This window comes from Mycosarcoma maydis, chromosome 6 (assembly GCF_000328475.2).
Source record: "Mycosarcoma maydis chromosome 6, whole genome shotgun sequence".
NCBI lineage: Eukaryota > Fungi > Basidiomycota > Ustilaginomycetes > Ustilaginales > Mycosarcoma > Mycosarcoma maydis.
In genome coordinates this window covers 272,468-290,206 of record NC_026483.1, presented here as the reverse complement: position 1 = coordinate 290,206, position 17,739 = coordinate 272,468, and the positions used below count along the sequence as shown (strand labels likewise).

General features: G+C 53.6%; 7 protein-coding genes across 7 annotated transcripts; 4 read left to right on the top strand and 3 right to left on the bottom strand.

Moving 5' to 3' along the window:
* Window positions 1–248: 248 nt before the first annotated feature.
* On the top strand, window positions 249–2,189 carry UMAG_02594 (uncharacterized protein; the record flags this gene model as incomplete). Its single annotated transcript, XM_011390693.1, has 1 exon — window positions 249–2,189. The coding sequence occupies one exon, from the start codon at window positions 249–251 to the stop codon at window positions 2,187–2,189; it is 1,941 nt and encodes a 646-aa protein (XP_011388995.1).
* Window positions 2,190–2,417: 228 nt separating this feature from the next.
* Window positions 2,418–2,836, bottom strand: UMAG_10280 (H(+)-transporting V0 sector ATPase subunit e; the record flags this gene model as incomplete). Its single annotated transcript, XM_011390866.1, has 3 exons — window positions 2,418–2,455; window positions 2,552–2,640; window positions 2,745–2,836. 3 exons carry the CDS (start codon window positions 2,834–2,836, stop codon window positions 2,418–2,420), a joined length of 219 nt encoding a protein of 72 aa, XP_011389168.1.
* Window positions 2,837–3,346: 510 nt separating this feature from the next.
* Window positions 3,347–4,450, top strand: UMAG_02592 (uncharacterized protein; the record flags this gene model as incomplete). The annotated part of the gene is made up of 1 exon (XM_011390692.1): window positions 3,347–4,450. The coding sequence occupies one exon, from the start codon at window positions 3,347–3,349 to the stop codon at window positions 4,448–4,450; it is 1,104 nt and encodes a 367-aa protein (XP_011388994.1).
* A 282-nt stretch (window positions 4,451–4,732) lies between these two features.
* Window positions 4,733–6,925, bottom strand: UMAG_02591 (kleisin alpha; the record flags this gene model as incomplete). The annotated part of the gene is made up of 1 exon (XM_011390691.1): window positions 4,733–6,925. One exon carries the CDS (start codon window positions 6,923–6,925, stop codon window positions 4,733–4,735), a length of 2,193 nt encoding a protein of 730 aa, XP_011388993.1.
* Window positions 6,926–8,210: 1,285 nt separating this feature from the next.
* UMAG_02590 (uncharacterized protein) lies at window positions 8,211–9,470 on the bottom strand (the record flags this gene model as incomplete). The annotated part of the gene is made up of 1 exon (XM_011390690.1): window positions 8,211–9,470. One exon carries the CDS (start codon window positions 9,468–9,470, stop codon window positions 8,211–8,213), a length of 1,260 nt encoding a protein of 419 aa, XP_011388992.1.
* Window positions 9,471–10,849: 1,379 nt separating this feature from the next.
* UMAG_02589 (uncharacterized protein) lies at window positions 10,850–11,321 on the top strand (the record flags this gene model as incomplete). Its single annotated transcript, XM_011390689.1, has 2 exons — window positions 10,850–11,031; window positions 11,180–11,321. The coding sequence occupies 2 exons, from the start codon at window positions 10,850–10,852 to the stop codon at window positions 11,319–11,321; spliced, it is 324 nt and encodes a 107-aa protein (XP_011388991.1).
* Window positions 11,322–15,105: 3,784 nt separating this feature from the next.
* Window positions 15,106–17,040, top strand: UMAG_10279 (b-type cyclin 2; the record flags this gene model as incomplete). The annotated part of the gene is made up of 2 exons (XM_011390865.1): window positions 15,106–15,126; window positions 15,244–17,040. The coding sequence occupies 2 exons, from the start codon at window positions 15,106–15,108 to the stop codon at window positions 17,038–17,040; spliced, it is 1,818 nt and encodes a 605-aa protein (XP_011389167.1).
* Window positions 17,041–17,739: the final 699 nt, after the last annotated feature.

The following is a 17,739-nucleotide window of genomic DNA, read 5'->3' as shown; positions in this document are numbered from 1 at the left end:
CATGCAAGACGTGAAGCTTTAATCCGTGATCCACCAACGTTCACGTGCTTCCACCAAAAGGGCTGGCTTTGCTATCGTCAACTCATAACTCACAGAGTGTTGCCGCTCAGAGATATCCTGCTCAAAGCAATCAGAACCCCCTAGCTTCTCCTACACAAGCGTGTTGCGTCAAGGGCTACTCGACATTATCTAGCATGGCCGACATCGAACCTCACACGAAGGCTCGAGCGCCTTGGAAAACCGAGACGATGAAGTCCCGAAAGGACCAGAGCAGCTTTCTACCTTCAGAAATCTTCATCTACATCATGAGCTTTCTTGATCCACCAAGCGTGATACGGTGTGCACGCGTCAGCCGCTCATGGAACCGCATGTGCATCGATGAGGCTCTCTGGCACCAAATGACTATTCGATTGGATTACCACCAGCCGAAGCGTGTAGCCGAAGAGGCATCGAGTGGCATAAGAGCCATCGCCAGTGTGTTGCAAAACTATGATGCTTCCGCCGAGCAAGCTGCGTCTCAAAACTTGCTGCAAGCCACGATACAGCGCTACCGGTCGAGAAACACGACAGAGTACTTTGACGATTGCGGCACGTGGCGTTCACTCTGCTGTCGGCTGTGGCGTCTCGACTGCGCGTGGTCAGCTAAGGATCCTTCGGGTCTTGCTCCATGGTCAACAAAGCTGCTCGGCCCCGACTCGCCCCAGAGTGCAACCGCCGAAACAGCGTCGGACGTCACAGAGACTTTGCCGTATCTTTTGCCACACTTCCGTGTGCTTGAAGACGATCGAGTCGCTTCGGGCGTTTGGAGGTGCAAGATTGATCCAGAGGAGCGCACATACATCGTCTCACATCAGAAAGGCGGAATCCGTGTGTTTGACCATTCCAGCAGTACACTCCTCTGGCATACTGCAAGCACTGAAACGGGAACGTATCGACATCTGGAATTCTCACGTGGCTGGTTGATCTTTGACGGCCAAGAGAATAGCTTTGAAGTGTGGCGCCGCGAAAGTCTGGTGCCAGACCTCGGACGCACTCCCAACCGTGGTCACTATCAGCGATTTGCCTTTCTCAACTCAGAGCGTTTATTTAAAGCGTTCCGCTTCCAGTTTCCCTATCTGTGCGCTGCCAGCCGAGATGGCTTCGTCCTCATCTGGAACGTGCCACTGCAAGAAGTGGTCGAGACGATCGATGTTCGGAGTTCAGCACATGACGCAGGCAATGTCGTTTACGTAGACTTTGATAATCGGTTCGTCTTTCTCAGTGGTTCAGGAGCCAAGTCGGTCTCAGTGTTTTCGCGCCGCACCAAGAGGCTTGTATGGAGTCTGGGACAGCACTTTGCATCTGGCAAGCAGCCGCCCACGACATGGAGTCTGGTCAAGACTGACACAACCGCTTATCCTCACACTGCCTTTGTAGAACAGCAGCTGGTACGAGCTTCTCCCAACTTGTGGCAGAATGGCCCAAACAACATTGACTTCGCTCAGCTCGTCATGTCGCCGTATCAGCAATGGGTAGCAATTCATCCGGATCTCAAGACAAAAACACTTCTCATCCTCGGTCAGGGGACAATATTGCTCCTCAGAGATTACCAAAGGTTTTTTGACGATCAGAGCAAGCCTCCGGAATCGTTTGTCGAGATCGAGTTTTACAACTTGCAGGATTACTTTAGGCGAAATCGCCCCAGAAGCATCGAGGGGGACTATCTGCATGTGGGATGGAATCATGCTAGCGTGTGGGATACGCTGGGCTTGCCAATGCTGGCGGTACACGAGGGAAGAGCTGTTGTTGTCGATCGTCGCGCTTGGATTCTCAGTCTGGATGCAGCAGAATCTTCGTCGACCCAATCCAACAAAGCTTTATCGCAAGCAGAAATGCCTCGAGAAGCAGACAACCTTGCGGAAGCAAGACCAGATGCGCGAAGCCGAGAGGAACAGGCTCCTCCTATCTCTGTCTACTGCAGGGAAGATCGTCGCGTGTCAGCTTCGCATTGGGAAGAATCGTACGCACAGTGTAGCAGTGTTCAGATGGATGAAGTCGGGGTTTACATGACGGCAGACAGATATCGGCCCGGTGCGTACGCTCGTGGCGGCAGCTGGGACGCCACGGATCGTGGCAGAAGGGTGCTTGTGCAGCTGGATTTTTCGAAACCACCACAACCCAGTGAGCGATCCATCTACTCGAATGAGTGAGCTATCGCATAGCTGAGCATGTCGTCTCGACTGTAATGATGTCAATCTCTTCCAATCTTGTCTGGTCAAGGCCTTGTTCAGGCGTCGTCGAGTGCGTTTCTGCTGGACTGGAAATGGCTCTTTGGGACGAGGGAATATAATGTACAAGGCAGTGATCTTATGCTTGAAGAACATTTGCGTCGGAATGATGCGTCTCAAGGGTGAGTGTTTGAGCGGAAGGAGAGCGAGTTAGTGTTCCAGGAAACGCACATCGCCTCGCTTTGGTTCTGTATTGTCGCAGCGAGTCGCAGGGACGGTATGCAGTCAGCATTCAGTGATCTGTCTGTGCGATAGGCGCAGTGGACTTAAAGCAAGATGCTTACTGACGATAGGATGTAGTTGAGCCATGTAGATGATGAACCACATGAGATACATGCAGGTCAATGCCAGCACCACCGATGTGCGGATCAAGCTGTGGTACGAGTCAAAGCAACAGCAGATAAAAGGCTTATCAGCGATCGTGGTCCGCCTTGTGTACGGCATTTGGACGAGGACTCGGTGTTGGCTCAAACTTACACTTGATTTGGCCCCTTGGGTGCTGTAACCCAGACGGCGCTGCTTGCACCCGCAGCGATGAGAAACACCCAAACAGTTGTCCAGCCCGACATTTTCCGGTTTGGGGGAAGCGACGTCGTCGTTGCTAGACCGATTCGTAGGCTGAGGCACTGAGAATGCGCCAGATAAGAGGTTATTGATTGACGCTGCGCCCAACAGCAAGAGAGCTCTGTAAAACGGCGTGCAAGCGAGATATAGAGTGAGATGAGCAGAGATATGGTATGGTTGACAGGGGTTTGGGTGGTCTTTAGAAATCACGAATATGTGCATGTGCCTCTCAGGCTGTGACTCCAGATGCATCGGGACCCGATACACGACATGGCAACAGGTTGCCGCTGGCTTGTGCGTCAGTAACTTTCTCTAAGCGCGGAATTTCGATGCACGTCGACGTACCCTCAAGACCCTCTACCGAAGATACGCCGTCGAGATTGAGGCACGAGGGTTGCTGCGCTTTGTTACTCGCCTCGAAGCCCCTTTGCTATCCTTTGTTCGTTGACCATCATCTTCTTTTTTTCCTTTTTCCTCTTCGCTGCTCAGCTGTTGAAAAAGCTCATCTCGAAAAAATGGCTTCTCAATCGCACCTTGGCAGCGTCGGCGCTGGTGACAACGTCAACATCCCCTACAGCACGCCCAGCACGCCTCATCCTCAACACCAGGTAGGATGGATCGGCCTCGGCAACATGGGCGTCAAGATGGCTGCCAATTTGGCCAGTCATATGCGCAACATGTCGCCGCCTTTGCCTCCGCTGCTCGTATACAACCGTACCACGTCCAAAGCCCAGGCGTTAGAGAAGGAACTCGATGGGCTCGTCAAGGCTGTGGATTCGGTCGAGGCGATTGGCACCCGTTGCGACCTGATCTTCACCAGCTTGTCGGACGACGATGCTGCCGAACAGATCTACGAAGCTTTATTGCAAGCTGAAGAGAAGCGTGTGGGCAAGCACATGCAGGAACGCATCTCTTCTGGTTTTTCCACTCTCCTCGTCGACACCAGCACGCTCCACCCTGCTACGACGGGCAAGCTTGAACGCAAGATCTCGGCGCTTCCGAAACGTCACTTTGTGGCTGCACCTGCGTTCGGTCCTCCTCCTGTGGCAGCTAGTGCGAAGCTGGTGTTTGCCGTCGCAGGTCCGTACAACTCGAAGAAATTCGCTTCGCAGTTTCTTGTCCCCGCCATGGGTAGGAAGATCATGGACTTTGGCTCGAATCCTGAACGTGCAGCTAGCTTCAAGCTGATCGGCAACTCGATTATCATATCCACCATCGAGATGCTGTCCGAAACCATGACTCTGGCCGACAAGACGGGCGTTGGAAGCGATCGAGTCTACGAGTGGCTCGAAGAGTTCTACCCGGCTCCCTCCGCCTTGGGCTATGGCAAAAAGATCATGGATAGCAACTTTCAGGGCGAGAACGGCTTCACGTTGAATGGCGGTATCAAGGACGCTTCGCACATCATCAAGTTGGGCGAATCCGTCAACTGCCCCCTGCCCATCATCGATCTGGCTCGACAACACATGGTCTCGGCTAGAGCCATCGGTGGCGCCAACTTGGACTGGAGCTCGTTGAGCGCTGGCTTCAGAGTCACCGCTGGTGTTGAGCCGTTTGAGAAAAAGGAGATGCTCAAGAAGTGGGCAAAGACCCAAGACAACGCCGGTGCATCTTCCTAAGCTCTCAAGTCCCAAAGCAACAACCTCATCTCTGTAGTCACCGTTTCAACGCTCCTTGCTCCGCCTGTCTCGCGCTGTTCAGCAACCGAAATGAAATCTTGGACCTGTTCTGTGGCGTATGGTATTGATTCGTTCAGCGAACAAAGATGATCACAAAAGTGTGCAAGAACAGCGCGACTAGTTGTACATGAGGGGACAAAGACAAATGAAACATGCTGGGTCGTAGAGAGAGCGCAGGAACAACATAGATCAGAAGCAACGGTGCAGCCGTGCGTCTCTTGATCAAGCGACGGTCGGCGCCGATGGCGCTGGTTGCGTAGCTGGCGCCGAAGCGTTCCAAAGCTTGTCCTTAGCGCTGACCTTGATATCACCATACGCTTCATCCTGTTGCAGCTTGATGCAGTCCTTGGTACCCAAGACGAGCATCTCGAAGAAGAAGCCTGCTGCTGCACGACGTGAAGCGTTGGTCGATATTTTAGCAAACGAGAGCTTCTTCTCATCCGTCTCATCATCTACTTCGACAAATCTGTTCAGAGACTGCGTTTGCGTGTTGTCTTGGTCACCCGCGCTGGCGATCGCAGGTTCGGCAGAGAGTTGCGATCGAACAACACGCAAAGCGCGAACGGTACTCTTGGCCCACCCCTTGGTCGAAGCTTCTGCGTCCTCGGATGCACGCAGCTGCGACGCTGCGGCTGCTTGCTCACCTGCTGCCGCCGACTCGTCAGCGGGTCGCACGTCGAAGACGCCCAGAGGATTGGTGGAGCTCACCGCGAGAGAGTCGAGGCCGCCATCGTCGGCTTCAGGCGTAGACATACGCGACAACGCGGGCAATCGACCCGTCACATCGCCCTCGGCTTCGGCTTCCAGCTCGGCACGCGACTTGCGCGAAGATCGACGCAGACCGTCGTCTCCGAGTTCAAGACCCTCGGCAGGTAGACCGTCGAGTGCAGCATCGCCTCCCATGCTGAAATCGAAACCAGATTGGTCGACATCCATGTCTCCGAACACGGCCGAATCCTGTTGGTCCTGTGCACGGCGAGCCACACCCATCTCGTCGTCAAAATCTGCGCCAAGTCGAGCACGCTTGTTCGGACCATCGTCTTCGGCCAACGCAGCAGCGCGTCGTCGTCGCATCGCACCCAGATCAAATGTGAACAGCTCGCTGAGCTCCGACGCAAGGCCAGTGGGTCCGATGAACTGCGAGCTCTTGTCCTTGTTGGATGGGTCGGCGAAGGGCATAAAGTGCGAGAAGGGGTCCTCGCGGATGGTGAGCAGGCGGAGATAAGCGCGCGATCGCGGCAAGTAGCGCTCCTCGGTCAAAATGTCGGCAAGATTGACAGCCTGGCCAACAGAAGCTTGGCTGAGGCCTTGACTGAGACCGCCGAGCTGGGTGTCGGGAAGTTCGGTGAGCGCGTCAACGATCTGCTTGCGGGCCTTCGCCTGTCGAGTCGCAGCCTCTTCCTGCTGACGCTGCTGAGCGGCGTCGCGAATTCGCGCTGCTGTTGTGGGTGTCATGTCGGCCATTGCAAGCGCCATGCTGTTGTCGCCGGGAGGAGGCGTCACTTGTCGATCGAGGTCCATGGGTGCGTCGAGTCCAAGGTCGAGTGCGTCATTGTCAAGTCCGAGATCTAGTCCGTCTCCACCGAGGTCAAAGTCGGGCAAGCCGATACTGGGTGCCTGCGAGCCGCGTGCCGATCCAAGAGTCATGTCGTTGTCCATGCCGAGGTTGAGCATCGATGCTACCGATTGGCGTCCCGCCTCGCTTGGAGCATCACGACCTACACCGATGCTGAGCGAGTCGTCCTCGGGGAGCGGATCGCCATTCTCGTCGACAAGCTGCCCAGCTTCGTTCCTGCGACCCTCGACCTCCGGAAAGTCATCTTCAAGACCCAAATCCAAGCCACCATCGGGATCAAAGTCCTGTGACGCGATACCATCGATGCCAGAAGATACGTCAAAAGCATCGTCAAAGGCACTGTAGTCGACGGTGGGAAGAGTGATGTCGGCGGCGCGGGCAGTGTAAGCGGTGGGGTTGTCGGCGAGCTTCTTGGCCTTCTTGGCTGCAAGCTTTTCAAAGTCGATGTCGTAATCGTTCATGGCTTGGTCTGGAAGTAGGATGTCGAGGTCGGTGCGGATGTCAGGGAGCGTGATAGCGTTTCTTGAAATGTTGAGCTGGTCGCTGGTCATGTCGACAGCGCCCGAACGGAAGGCCATCTTGATTTTAAGCAGCGCTTCGTTGCAGTCCTCGAGCAGATACTTGGCTTTACGCGAATAAATGCGGACGACACCGAGCAAGAGCTGACCAGAGAGACGAAGAGCCATTGGCACCACTTCTTGGCCCATGATCGCGCTGACACTCTTTTCGATACTGGTTTGGAGGAACTGAGTTTTACTGAGCTTGCGCTCCCAGTGTGCAGCGAGCCATACTCGTGCCAGTGGCCCGCGCTTGGCGAGGATGACGTCGCTGTAGAACATAATTGAGATACTAGCGAGCGATCGGTCGAAAACGTGAAGGCGCTGCGAAAGGGGGTCTACTTTGCAATGGGATCAGCACGGGTTAGGACAGTACGTCTTGAGATAGTGAAAAGGGAGCCGAGATCAAAGATGCTGCGCTGGTTTCGACAAGTTGAAGCGCGCCACTCGCTGATAGCAACTTTGGACTATGCCGCGGGCACTTGCACCTGCTAGCCGTGCTGAGTCGGTGTTTCGACAAAAGTGACCGCGCTGGATGGCTCCTTCGGATGCTGTTCCGATCTGATGCGCTGAATGAATACAGCGTGAGAGTTCTATGACAGAGAAGCGTGGGAAAATGATGAGTGAGAGGATGGTGGGACAAGTCAATGGCTCACTCAATAGATGGATGGATGGATGGATGGATGACTGACTGACTGACTGACTGACTGACTGACTGTTCGCACGCAGCTGGAGAAGCGAGATGCGGATGCAACTGAAAATGTGAGTGAATGCACGACACGAGAAATTGGCGCGAAGCGTGTGTCCAGGCGCGTTCGTCGCCCCTCCTAAATCCGTCGTCACTCACGACTCACCACTAACAAACTTCTACTTCTGTTTAATTCGTGTGACATGTGAGCCCTGCTCTCTCGCGCTAAAATTACTGATTTCGGCAAAGCCGCCAACAGCCACTCAACGCGATGCAACGAATCGTGAATTACGCGTGCGGCTTGGATTCGTGATTCTTCTCGCTGACCTCAAGGTTTCGAGTAGACTTTGCTGCGAACTGTACAGCCTGCCTGCCTGCAACGCAGTGGTTCCCTCTCCTTGGACTGACTTGTCGACCTCCCCTCACTTGAACTTGCTGATTCGAACGCACAAAGCTATTGTCATGTTTGTGATTACCAAGCACCACCGATAGGCTCAGACTCGCGCTCAACATTCGTGATTCATAATCGTGAATTGTGCACGCAGATGTTTGTGGTTGGTAGTTGCCATTATTTCTCCCGGTCAGGTTTGGAAGCTTTCATGCCAACACGAGCCGCAACGCTTGATGTAGTCGATGAACAGAGACTAACATTCACGATTCATGAATGTTCTAGGATCGAGAATGCGTCTGCCTTAAGCTCGACCTCACTTTGGCCGTCTGCTGTGTATTGATTGTGCGTAACAGCTTTTCGCGTTTGACAGTAACGAGTCACGAGTCGTAAGTGTGAGCGCACAACAGAGGAAGCTTCTTGGCTTCACCAACAAATGGTCATGAATTGCACTGTCCTTGGAAAGTGTTGACGACAAAGGGCGCATATAGTTAGGCTCTCTGCGTCCTTGCTTGAGACTTGAACTGTCGCTCGTGTAGCGTCGTGCCGCTAGGAAGCTCGCTGGAAGGTGAGTTGTACGAGCCGATTGGGTCGCGCTCGCCGGCACGCGCCCAGGACATGTTATTAGAGAGTAGCCTTGCCGTCGGGATGTTAGGCATCGGACCCATAGGACGAGCCGGCCTGGCACTGCGCGAAGTCATTTTATCCTGGCGCTTTGGCAATCTGCTCGGCTCGTTCGCAAGCTTCGACTCTCCGTCCACCCTGGTAAAGCTTTGGCGATCACGGTGCGATCTGCTGCGCTGGCGATCAGTCGACCTTTCCCTTGTTTGACTCGGATCTCGAGTAGCGCGAAAAGACGTTGCGATGGGCGTTGGCCCTATGCGTCTCTGTTGGGCCGTCGATGCGACGGGCAGGTATCTGCTGTCCAACTTCAGCTCGGCTTCGGTCGATCCGATCGGTGCGATAATGACACGGTCGGGATCAGATTCGCACACTGCCTGGAATCCGTTCGCCTGCGAGGGCTTGTTCAGAGGATGAAAGTCTCCTGTCGATGATCGCTTCCCGCTGCCTATGTGTGGCCTAGGCTCCCCCTCCTTCTGCAGTGTCGCTGTGGATGAGCTGCGATTGCGCTCTTCGAATTCTGTTTTCGAGATAGTGCTAGTGTTCTTTGCCCTGGTTGATCGCCTTTTTGGTTCATGCTCGAACGCTCGAGCAAACAAGTCTGAACTGCCGACTGCTTGGTCAGGCCTTGAGTGGCCAGACTTTCCGTTGCGTAGCGAGTGTGAGGGTGTGTTGAACATTACCTTCCTGGCAGCTCGGACAGTGGCTTTGCTCTTGTTCTTTGTCTCTGCAGCTACTACTGCGTCGTGGAAGCGCTCAATATGGTTCGAAGACACGGAAGATATCGATGGCCTTCCATCTGCTCGTTGTCCTTCTATCGATGGCTCGCTGTGTTTGCGACCAGCGTGCAATGGAAGATAGGCTGATGTGTCGCGTTTCCCAACGCTTCGATTCCTTGTGATTGACAGAGATGACCTCAGTGATACTTGAGCATCTTCGGAAGTAGACGCTCGCGGCCGTTCAACTGGCTTTGAACCGCGCGAGGGCCGCGGGTTTGGAGGTGCGGATCGGGTCTCGTCGAAAGGACGCTTCGCGTCGTCGGGTTGGGTCTCGCCTTTTAGGTTGACGGAGCCGAATCCTAGCAGTACCGAGAAGAATCCTGGGCTTTCTTTGCTGTTTGCTTGCGCCATGATCTTCACAGAATGTTGGATTTCGAGGCATGAGCTGAACCTGTGTTTGAGAGATCGCTGGCCACGGCGATGGCTTTGTCGCTTGCTTTTGCCGGTATTCGTCCGCTGCACCTTTCCAATGTCAGTGTGACATATAAGTGTGTGAGGTGCAGTATTCGTGATTGCTGGGCCGAAGAAAAGGGCGCCAGTAGATAGATCAGGAAGAGGCGCTGTCCCTTGGTGGCTTCGCGTTTCGAAACAACAGTCAGTGTACGTAATTTGTGATTCAGATCGAGGAGTAACCTAAGTCTTGCTGATGTTCAGTGCCATCGACGAGGAAATGCCATCGACGAGGAACATTTTCCCACTTTTGCCAGAAGAACACGAATTGAGGCAACTGCGCATGGCTAGACCCCAGACTCGTGACTGAAGCTTCCTAGTCGGATCCTCTGAGCAGGCGATGTCAGGGTTTCTTGGTCAAAAAATTAGCACAGCCGAGAGCGTCACCAGATGAGGCGCAGGCGTGCACGACCCTGTTAAAGGTTTCATGCGAGAGTCACGCCTTTCCCCGTACAAAGACCCTCATTGAACTTTGTCTTGACAAGATGAGCCTACTGTATGAGATGCCGAACACGAAGTCAGGGAGTGGGCATGACACGGAACCCGCGTTGCCTTTCAACGTTCGGTCCGGCGGCTCTTGACACAATGGCAGAGCTTAAAAGGCCTGAGGCGCGTCGAACGTGCATAGTCATCCGGTCGAAAGGAGGCGGGCGAATGCTTTGTGCGGGGTCGACTCGTACGCTCTCTCTAACTTTCGCGTTTGCGCTGGTTGGACAGCGATATCGATCGGTTTAGCCACGAGTTGGGAAATCAGGCTGACGGCTCGTGTTAGCTTGCGAGATTCTGCGGTGTGACGCAAACCCAAAGCTGAAATTAGACTCGCAATTTTCACCAGAGGATCGCGGTTGTTCTCCTGTGTTATGTTGTCTCGTGCGAGGCAAATACAGCATATCACGAATGATGATCGAGTCACGAGTCACGAGTGGTGCATTGATTACTCGTGAAATATGTGACAAAGACACGGGCGTAACAGCGGTTTGTCTTAGCCTGCCCTCGGGGCGTTAGGTCGCTGTCAGACCGGACGATTGAGTTATCAAGAGTTCAGAATGGATTTTTCTGGCGGCGAAGCCTTGCCATAGCCCCCAATTTGAATCGTGAATGGAGACGACGGCGATGCTCTTCGTGATTGTACTTGTTGGAACCATGTTTTTTGATGCAATTAAAGGCCTCATTAACGCACTCCATTTTTCTTGTTTGATCGATTCATTCTGATTTGACGCTTCGAGTCTGTCTGGTTGCGGGAACCGTGAATACGACTCACGTCTCTGATTCGCGACAACATGGTACTGATCGGCATGCGCTGGCAACACGGCGACGGCACTTGGCACTACCATGGTACAACGGCACACCAGCACGATTGCCAAGGCTTACTGCAAGCGGATGCTGCTGCAGACGTTGCAAAGTGTATCGAGTATCGGCCTGGCGTGGCCAAGCTTGAACTGAGTGAGGCCACTAACAAAAGGTATGGTACGCCACGTGACGCCGTCGCGGCTAGCGCGTCAGTGAACACAGCCTTGGCGATTTCGACGGAAAACTTGGAGCAGAGATCCTGCTTGGACCCTTAATTTCGATCGAGTCCAACACTCGTGACTTTACCGAACTCGATTCAGTCATGAGAACTTGAATCAACCCGTCTTTTACGAGACTACTCACAGAGCCGCGCAAAGGACGTGCTCAAAAAATAGGATAGATAGCATTGAATATCGCTCTGATAGCTACGCCCTCGAGGAGATCTTGGTTGTAACGGCGTGATATGATAAATCAGTGTCCCGCAGAGACGGCCAAGAGACCCGAAAGGCGTAAATTAAGCTCATGCTGCCGAAAATGTGATATCAGAAATTGAATGTGATTATAGAGAGGGAAAAAGAGGGATGGTTATGTGAATGCGGCTGGAGGTGAGCGCGCATGTGATTTCAGAAAAGACACGACAGGGTTCACATGCGGACTGCTTCTATAAGGCGACACTGGTAACTGATGATAGCTTACCGTGGCGAGCGAGGGCCAGACCCTACGATCTCGCTTGAGCTCCGCAGTCGCTTGCCCTTTCTAAGAGAGACAAATGGCGAAGTGTGAACGCAACGGAAATGGGCTCTTGCCGATTTACACTGGCTTTGTCTCATTACGCCCAACCCACGGGACGGTATGGCTGAAGAGGATGGCAGCCTAGAACATTCCCAAGCGGGTTTGCGGGTCGCGTCGTTCCATCTTGGACCCGTCGCGAATTGCAACGCCGGCATGCTCGACCACATGCCAGTGGATTCGCATCCATGACGTAGACGAAAGGGTCCGTTGCAAGCGATCTGTTTGCGAATGTCACGAAATCAGATGTCGTTTCGTGCCGATTAGGAACAAGGCTTGCCCGCTCGCGATGCATTGTGCACCTGCCAAGGGACGGATCTCTGCAGCAGAGACCAGTGTGATCAGTTCGCTAAGCAAGGTGTCAAGTGGAATGGTGCGCAAGATCCACGGTCCTATCGAAGAAAACATGCGCGTCCAAAATTCTGCGAACAACTGATCGCGTCAGCACGCTGTATATAAGATGAGTGACTGTTTACGTCGCGACCGAACTAGCATGGGTCTTGACGATGGCGGCGGTGGAATGGAACGAGGCGAGGGCTGAAGATGCTAGTGCTGTCAAGTATACAAGGACGAGGTGGGCAGCGGGATAGGTTGTCTCACGTCAGAAATCCCGGTGTCGTATTCGACAAGGTTGCCAAGCCTGGATGCTTACTGTGTCGGGAGCGCTGAGAAGCTTGCTTGCTACGGTACGTTTGTGAGCAAATTGCAAGCAAGAATCACGAATCACAGAATCGTGAATGTCGGAAAATCACAATGATGCGGAGAAAATGTCTACAAGCACCGAGAGCCAACGCATCGAAACAAAAAAAAAAACAAACAAAAAAAGCCAAAAAAACAACAGAAAACCGAAAACACAAACAAACCGCCTCCCCCCAATCACGTCGCCAAGGTTACGGCTTTCTATTTCGCTTTAATTTTGCGGGCTGCAGGCGAGAGTGTGATTTCAGCGTGTTGTCTTCGCTTGACCGCCGATCGGTGGAACTGCATTCCTGTACATGAATCGCGAGGTCCGCTCTGCTAACGTACGCTTGATCGCTTTGGTTCTAGACGAGTTGCTGCGCTCTCATCTGCATACTGCATCTCATCACACCAACAGACACAAGGCAGAAGCAGCTCCATGGTAACTTACAAGGCCAATGCGGTAGAAGAGCGAGGCGTAGGACCACCGGCGCGAGTTTTCAGCACACCGACCGAATCCTGAGCCTCTCGTATCTCGGCGGGCTTTTCACCACGTTTTAGTGATTGACAGTTTTGATTCGTGATTCTGAGCTGCACGCGTCAGGCTGCGGGTAGATGTACTCTTTCTTGCCGGTTATACGAGGTACGGCGCCGCATGGCGTGTCGATGGGAAGAGGTGGAATTTTTGTGTCTGTAACAAATCGATCGACGCTTTTGTGCACAAGCGAGAAAGCAAGATGTTGTGATTTTGAGATAGCGAATCGAGGCGAGCTAGAGAGGGTGAGAATCCTGACTCTTGATTATGGCGACACTTGTGACTACTTTGGCCTCACTCGTCCTCTTGCGCTCGGCCTCGACCAAAGAGAGTACTAGATCGACCAAGGAAATTCTTGTGCACAATCCCGACTGATCTCAAGAATCGGGTTTTGGTTGAATGGGTTGGCGGTGTTGCTGCTAAAAAGAGTGCTGCTAGAGAGAGTAGGTAGATGTGCGTCTGATGTTTGGTCGTGAACTCGCCCACGCTCACGCTCCGCTCCGCTCGGCGCTGGGCTGCGATTCGATTGTGAATCGTGAATATGTGCGTCTGCTCAGCTCGCTTGGGTCGGTGACAGGTGCGAGTGTCTGTGCTGTGGTGCGGCTCATTATGCAGGCTCAATCCGAATGCATGCAGACTGCTTTGTTCTTTCTAGGTATGTTTATTTTTCTTCCTTTTTCATTCCCTTTGGCCGAGGCGAGCGCTTCATCGTCTGTCCATCTGTTCGTACCTTCGTCGTTCGCTTGTCCGTTCGATGGGGTGGGATGAATGTGATGTGTGATGAAATGGAATTCATCCAGAATCCGGCACGCCTTGGTTTCCTGGACAAGCTCTGCAAGTTAACGAAGTCGCTCACCGCTTTACGCCGGCAACACCAGTTCGTCACATTGACGCAAGTTCGCTTCCATCGCTGAGCTCCTCGGTCGAGGCATGGTAGCGTAGCAGCTCTTGAAACTACCGGAGCTTTCATCAGCAAGAGCGACTGGAGCAAAACATATCAAAGGGCTCCTTGAGAGTGCGCCAAAACACAAACATGCCGTCCAATGTTGCGGTTGAGTTTCAGCCGCCTGCTGCTGTTGCTGCTGTTGCTGCTGTTGCTGCTGTTGTCGCTCTGTGAATAATCACAAAACGGTATTCGTGATTTTACGTATTTATTTTGATTTATCCTCTTTATTGGAATATTTATAGGTAAACTGCCCGACCCGCTAATCGTGAATGATGCAGTCAAAGTTTGGCCATGAAAAACGACACTGTCAGCCAGTCTCTTACTTGTGTGTTGACGCTCAAAGTGCTCTGCTCACCCACCAAGAGCCGGCTGCTATTCGCTTTCATTTGCCTGTTGCTCATCACAAGTCCAGTTGTTGACCCTCAAGTCCTCCTTCTCCCCCTCCTCCCCCTCCTCCTCCTCCTCCTCCTCCTCTTTCTCATCCTTGTCTCCCTTCACATCTTTCTCGTCACGATCACTCTCCCCTCTTCTACTTTCTAAGACCGCTTCGTGCTGCGCGGCGCTTCCAACTCTTTCTTGAGCTTCTGTAGCTCTCCGCTTTCGTTCCTCTGCGCCGACGCGTTGGGCTGGCTTGCGATCTTGCTCTCACTGCATCTCATCCATCTGCTCAGGCTTTCTACACCATCTTCAAGCCTCTTCGTCTCCCATTCTCCATCTCCCTGCACGATCTTTCCCGAAGCTTCCTGACAACCCGCGTCTTGCTCTACGGGGAATCCCTCCGCTTCTTCCAACCCGGTTTCTCGACTTGCCTCTCACTTCTTGTTCTTCAGCATCGCATCTCCACCGCCTCGTCGTCTTCGTTGTCCACATCCGAGCATACTTTTGAAAGCCTTTTGCTATACCATTTCAGAAGCATCTAGATACCTCTCTGCGTACATCTGCAGGGTACCGCACTCAAAATCACACGAATCACGCTCGCATTCGTCTTTGACCTGTACCTCAACATCTGTGCCAGCCTTCGATAGCATAGGCCTGCTTCTTTTACTCATATCTGCATTGCTTCCGCCGTCTGAAGCTCAGTCTTTTATTTTGACTACCCTCGACACGCAAAACTCACCGCCAACACATCCACGCACTACCCTGAACGTCACCATCTTGCCTTTCTGCTATTGGCTTCAGCATCTTCAGCCCCATCGGATTTCATGCGCATCTGTATCACATCAGTCGCATCGTCCTGATCGAGCTTCGAGTCTTGAGTCGAGGCCTGAAGCGTTCGGTCTGTTGCTTTATCATACAATATGGCTCAACCTGCCGTCAGAGTGAGTCTTTGCTTCGACGTCTTCCTTGCTATTCTTGTCCTCTTTGCTGCTGAACAGGACTGACATTGATGCTCTTGTCCTCTTTCGATTCTCGCTCTCGGCTTGTTGTAACTCGAGCAGCAACCTACCGTGACAAGGTCACGCATCAGCCGACCAGGAGGCATCCCAGCTTCTCGTAGCGGCGACCGCATCCATCTCACAGAAGCTGCCTCCACAAGTCATCTGGCAAAAGCCAAGTCAACAAAATTGGTCGGCCCCTCTACCGCAGGTAAACTCCGAGCCGATTCCAGATCCATGCCACAACGCGCTGCCCTTTCTGACGTCAGTAATCGTGCTGGCGTCGCCAGAGCCAATGCACTAGCAGATGGCGCCGTCAAGCTGGCGCCCGGCCACAATGGCCTGCGCTCTCAACACACAAAAAGCATGACCCGTCTCCGCGACGCCCGTTCGCGATCCACGTCCGAGCAGAGACTCTCTGGCCCAACACGCTCTGTCTCGGAACAACGTGACTGTGCACCAGCCGCTGCCGAGTCTATGCATGTGGAGGCGTCACAACTCCTCCCACCCTTCCAGAGCTCCGCTTCAGTCAAGGTGGGCATCAGCGACGAAGCAGGAAGCAGCAGGCTGCACGAAGACGCAGACATCCGCGACCTCGCCGGCTCGCAGCACAGTGACCATGTCGAAGAGGACGAGATGTCAGATGTCGCCTCTACTTCGAGCAGCGACGACGATACCGCAGAGGACATCGGCGTAGACAAGGCCAACTGGCTCGATTCGGAACGACTCGATGCCGGTGCAAGACCCGAGAGCGTCACCTCTGCCGAGGACGGCGACATGCTCGACTTCAACATTGATCCAGAGGGTTTGGTCTCGTTACATCCGGAGCTGGAGGAGGCCGCGCGACGCAAGGTGGCCTTGATCAAGTCTCGCTACCAGGAGGAAGTCATTCAGCCTCGTGCGGCGCGCGCGCAAGCACAACATGCAGAAGCAGTCGCCGCCGGTCAGCTCTCGGCTGAGCTGGCTGCGCACGAAGACGAGCTGATCGTCATGGGGCTCGATCCCGAGGAGGTACGCGACACGAGTATGGTGGCCGAGTACTCGAATGAGATCTTTAGCTACATGGCTCGGTGCGAGCGCGAGACCATGGCCAACCCGAATTACATGGAGTTTCAGAGCGAGATTCACTGGCACATGCGTGCTACGCTCGTCGACTGGCTCTTGCAGGTGCACATGCGCTACCACATGCTGCCAGAGACGTTGTGGATTGCCATCAATGTGGTCGACCGCTTCCTGAGCGTGCGCGTGGTCAGCCTGGCCAAGCTGCAGCTCGTCGGTGTCACGGCCATGTTTATTGCAGCAAAGTACGAAGAGATCCTGGCGCCTAGCGTCAAGGAGTTTGTCTACATGACCGAGGGTGGCTACTCGCAAGAGGAGATCCTCAAGGGCGAGCGCATCATCCTCTCGACGTTGGACTTTAACATTTCGTCCTACTGCTCACCTTACTCTTGGGTGCGAAAGATCTCCAAGGCGGACGACTACGACATTCGCACCCGTACCCTGTCCAAGTTCCTGATGGAGCTGGCGCTGCTGGATCATCGCTTCCTGCGTGCTCGGCCCAGTCTTGTGGCCGCTGTGGGCATGTTTTTGGCCAAAAAGATGCTGGGAGGCGAGTGGGATGACGCCTTTGTCTACTACTCTGACTTTACCGAAGAGCAGCTGGTCCCCGGCGCGAATCTATTACTCGAGCGTTTGCTGGACCAAGGCTTTGAGGAGCAGTTTGTCTACCGCAAGTACTCGAACAAAAAGTTTCTCCGGGCCAGCGTCTTTGCGCGTGATTGGGCCTTCCAGAACCACAGCGCACTACTCGCCGCTGCTGCAGCAGCGGCAGGGTCGACTCAAGCAGGTCAGCCTTGACAGTAGATGCCAATGTCGGTCGCCGAAGTTCGAACCGAATCAAGTAACGAAGCTGCGGCTTTGTAGTTGCTTTGTCCAGGTTGACCATCACATTCTTTTTTTTGCGTATTTCTGCTACTTGCTCCAACGGTCAATCTGAGAGGCACAGTTCATCTGCTTGCTTGGGTCGGTTTGCAACGTGCCGATCTGGTTTCGTGGTGTATCGTCTTGTTCCTATGCTATCACCTCGTATCCTCTACCCGACCATTTCTTAAGGCTTTTTTATCCTTCGACTTCTGCGTCTGATTCACTTGTAACGATTCACGACCCCCTTTTAGTCCACTCGACTTGCTAGTCTCTATTGGTAACTTCAGCAAAAAACATAAACAGTGCACTCTTGCTTGGTTACAACGACTGTGCAGCACAGATTTCGCGAGCAGAGAACCTATGTGCAGAGAAGAAGAGCGGGTGCGAGTGTGTGGCGCGATGAGCGGAAGGATCCGCGCGGCTCTACATTTGGAAGCGGGTGCGGAGAGTGGAAAGACAAAGATCGGATCGAAGCAGACGTGAAGCGCGAAGCGAGTCGAATGAAACTTGTTCACGCGGTCTCTGACATGGCCAAGCTGTACTGTGAGTACGCCATGTGATGTGCGAAAGCCAGGTCAGGGGTATTGGTGACCGACACGCCGCAGCCGAGGCCGAGGCCGAGGTGAATGTGCT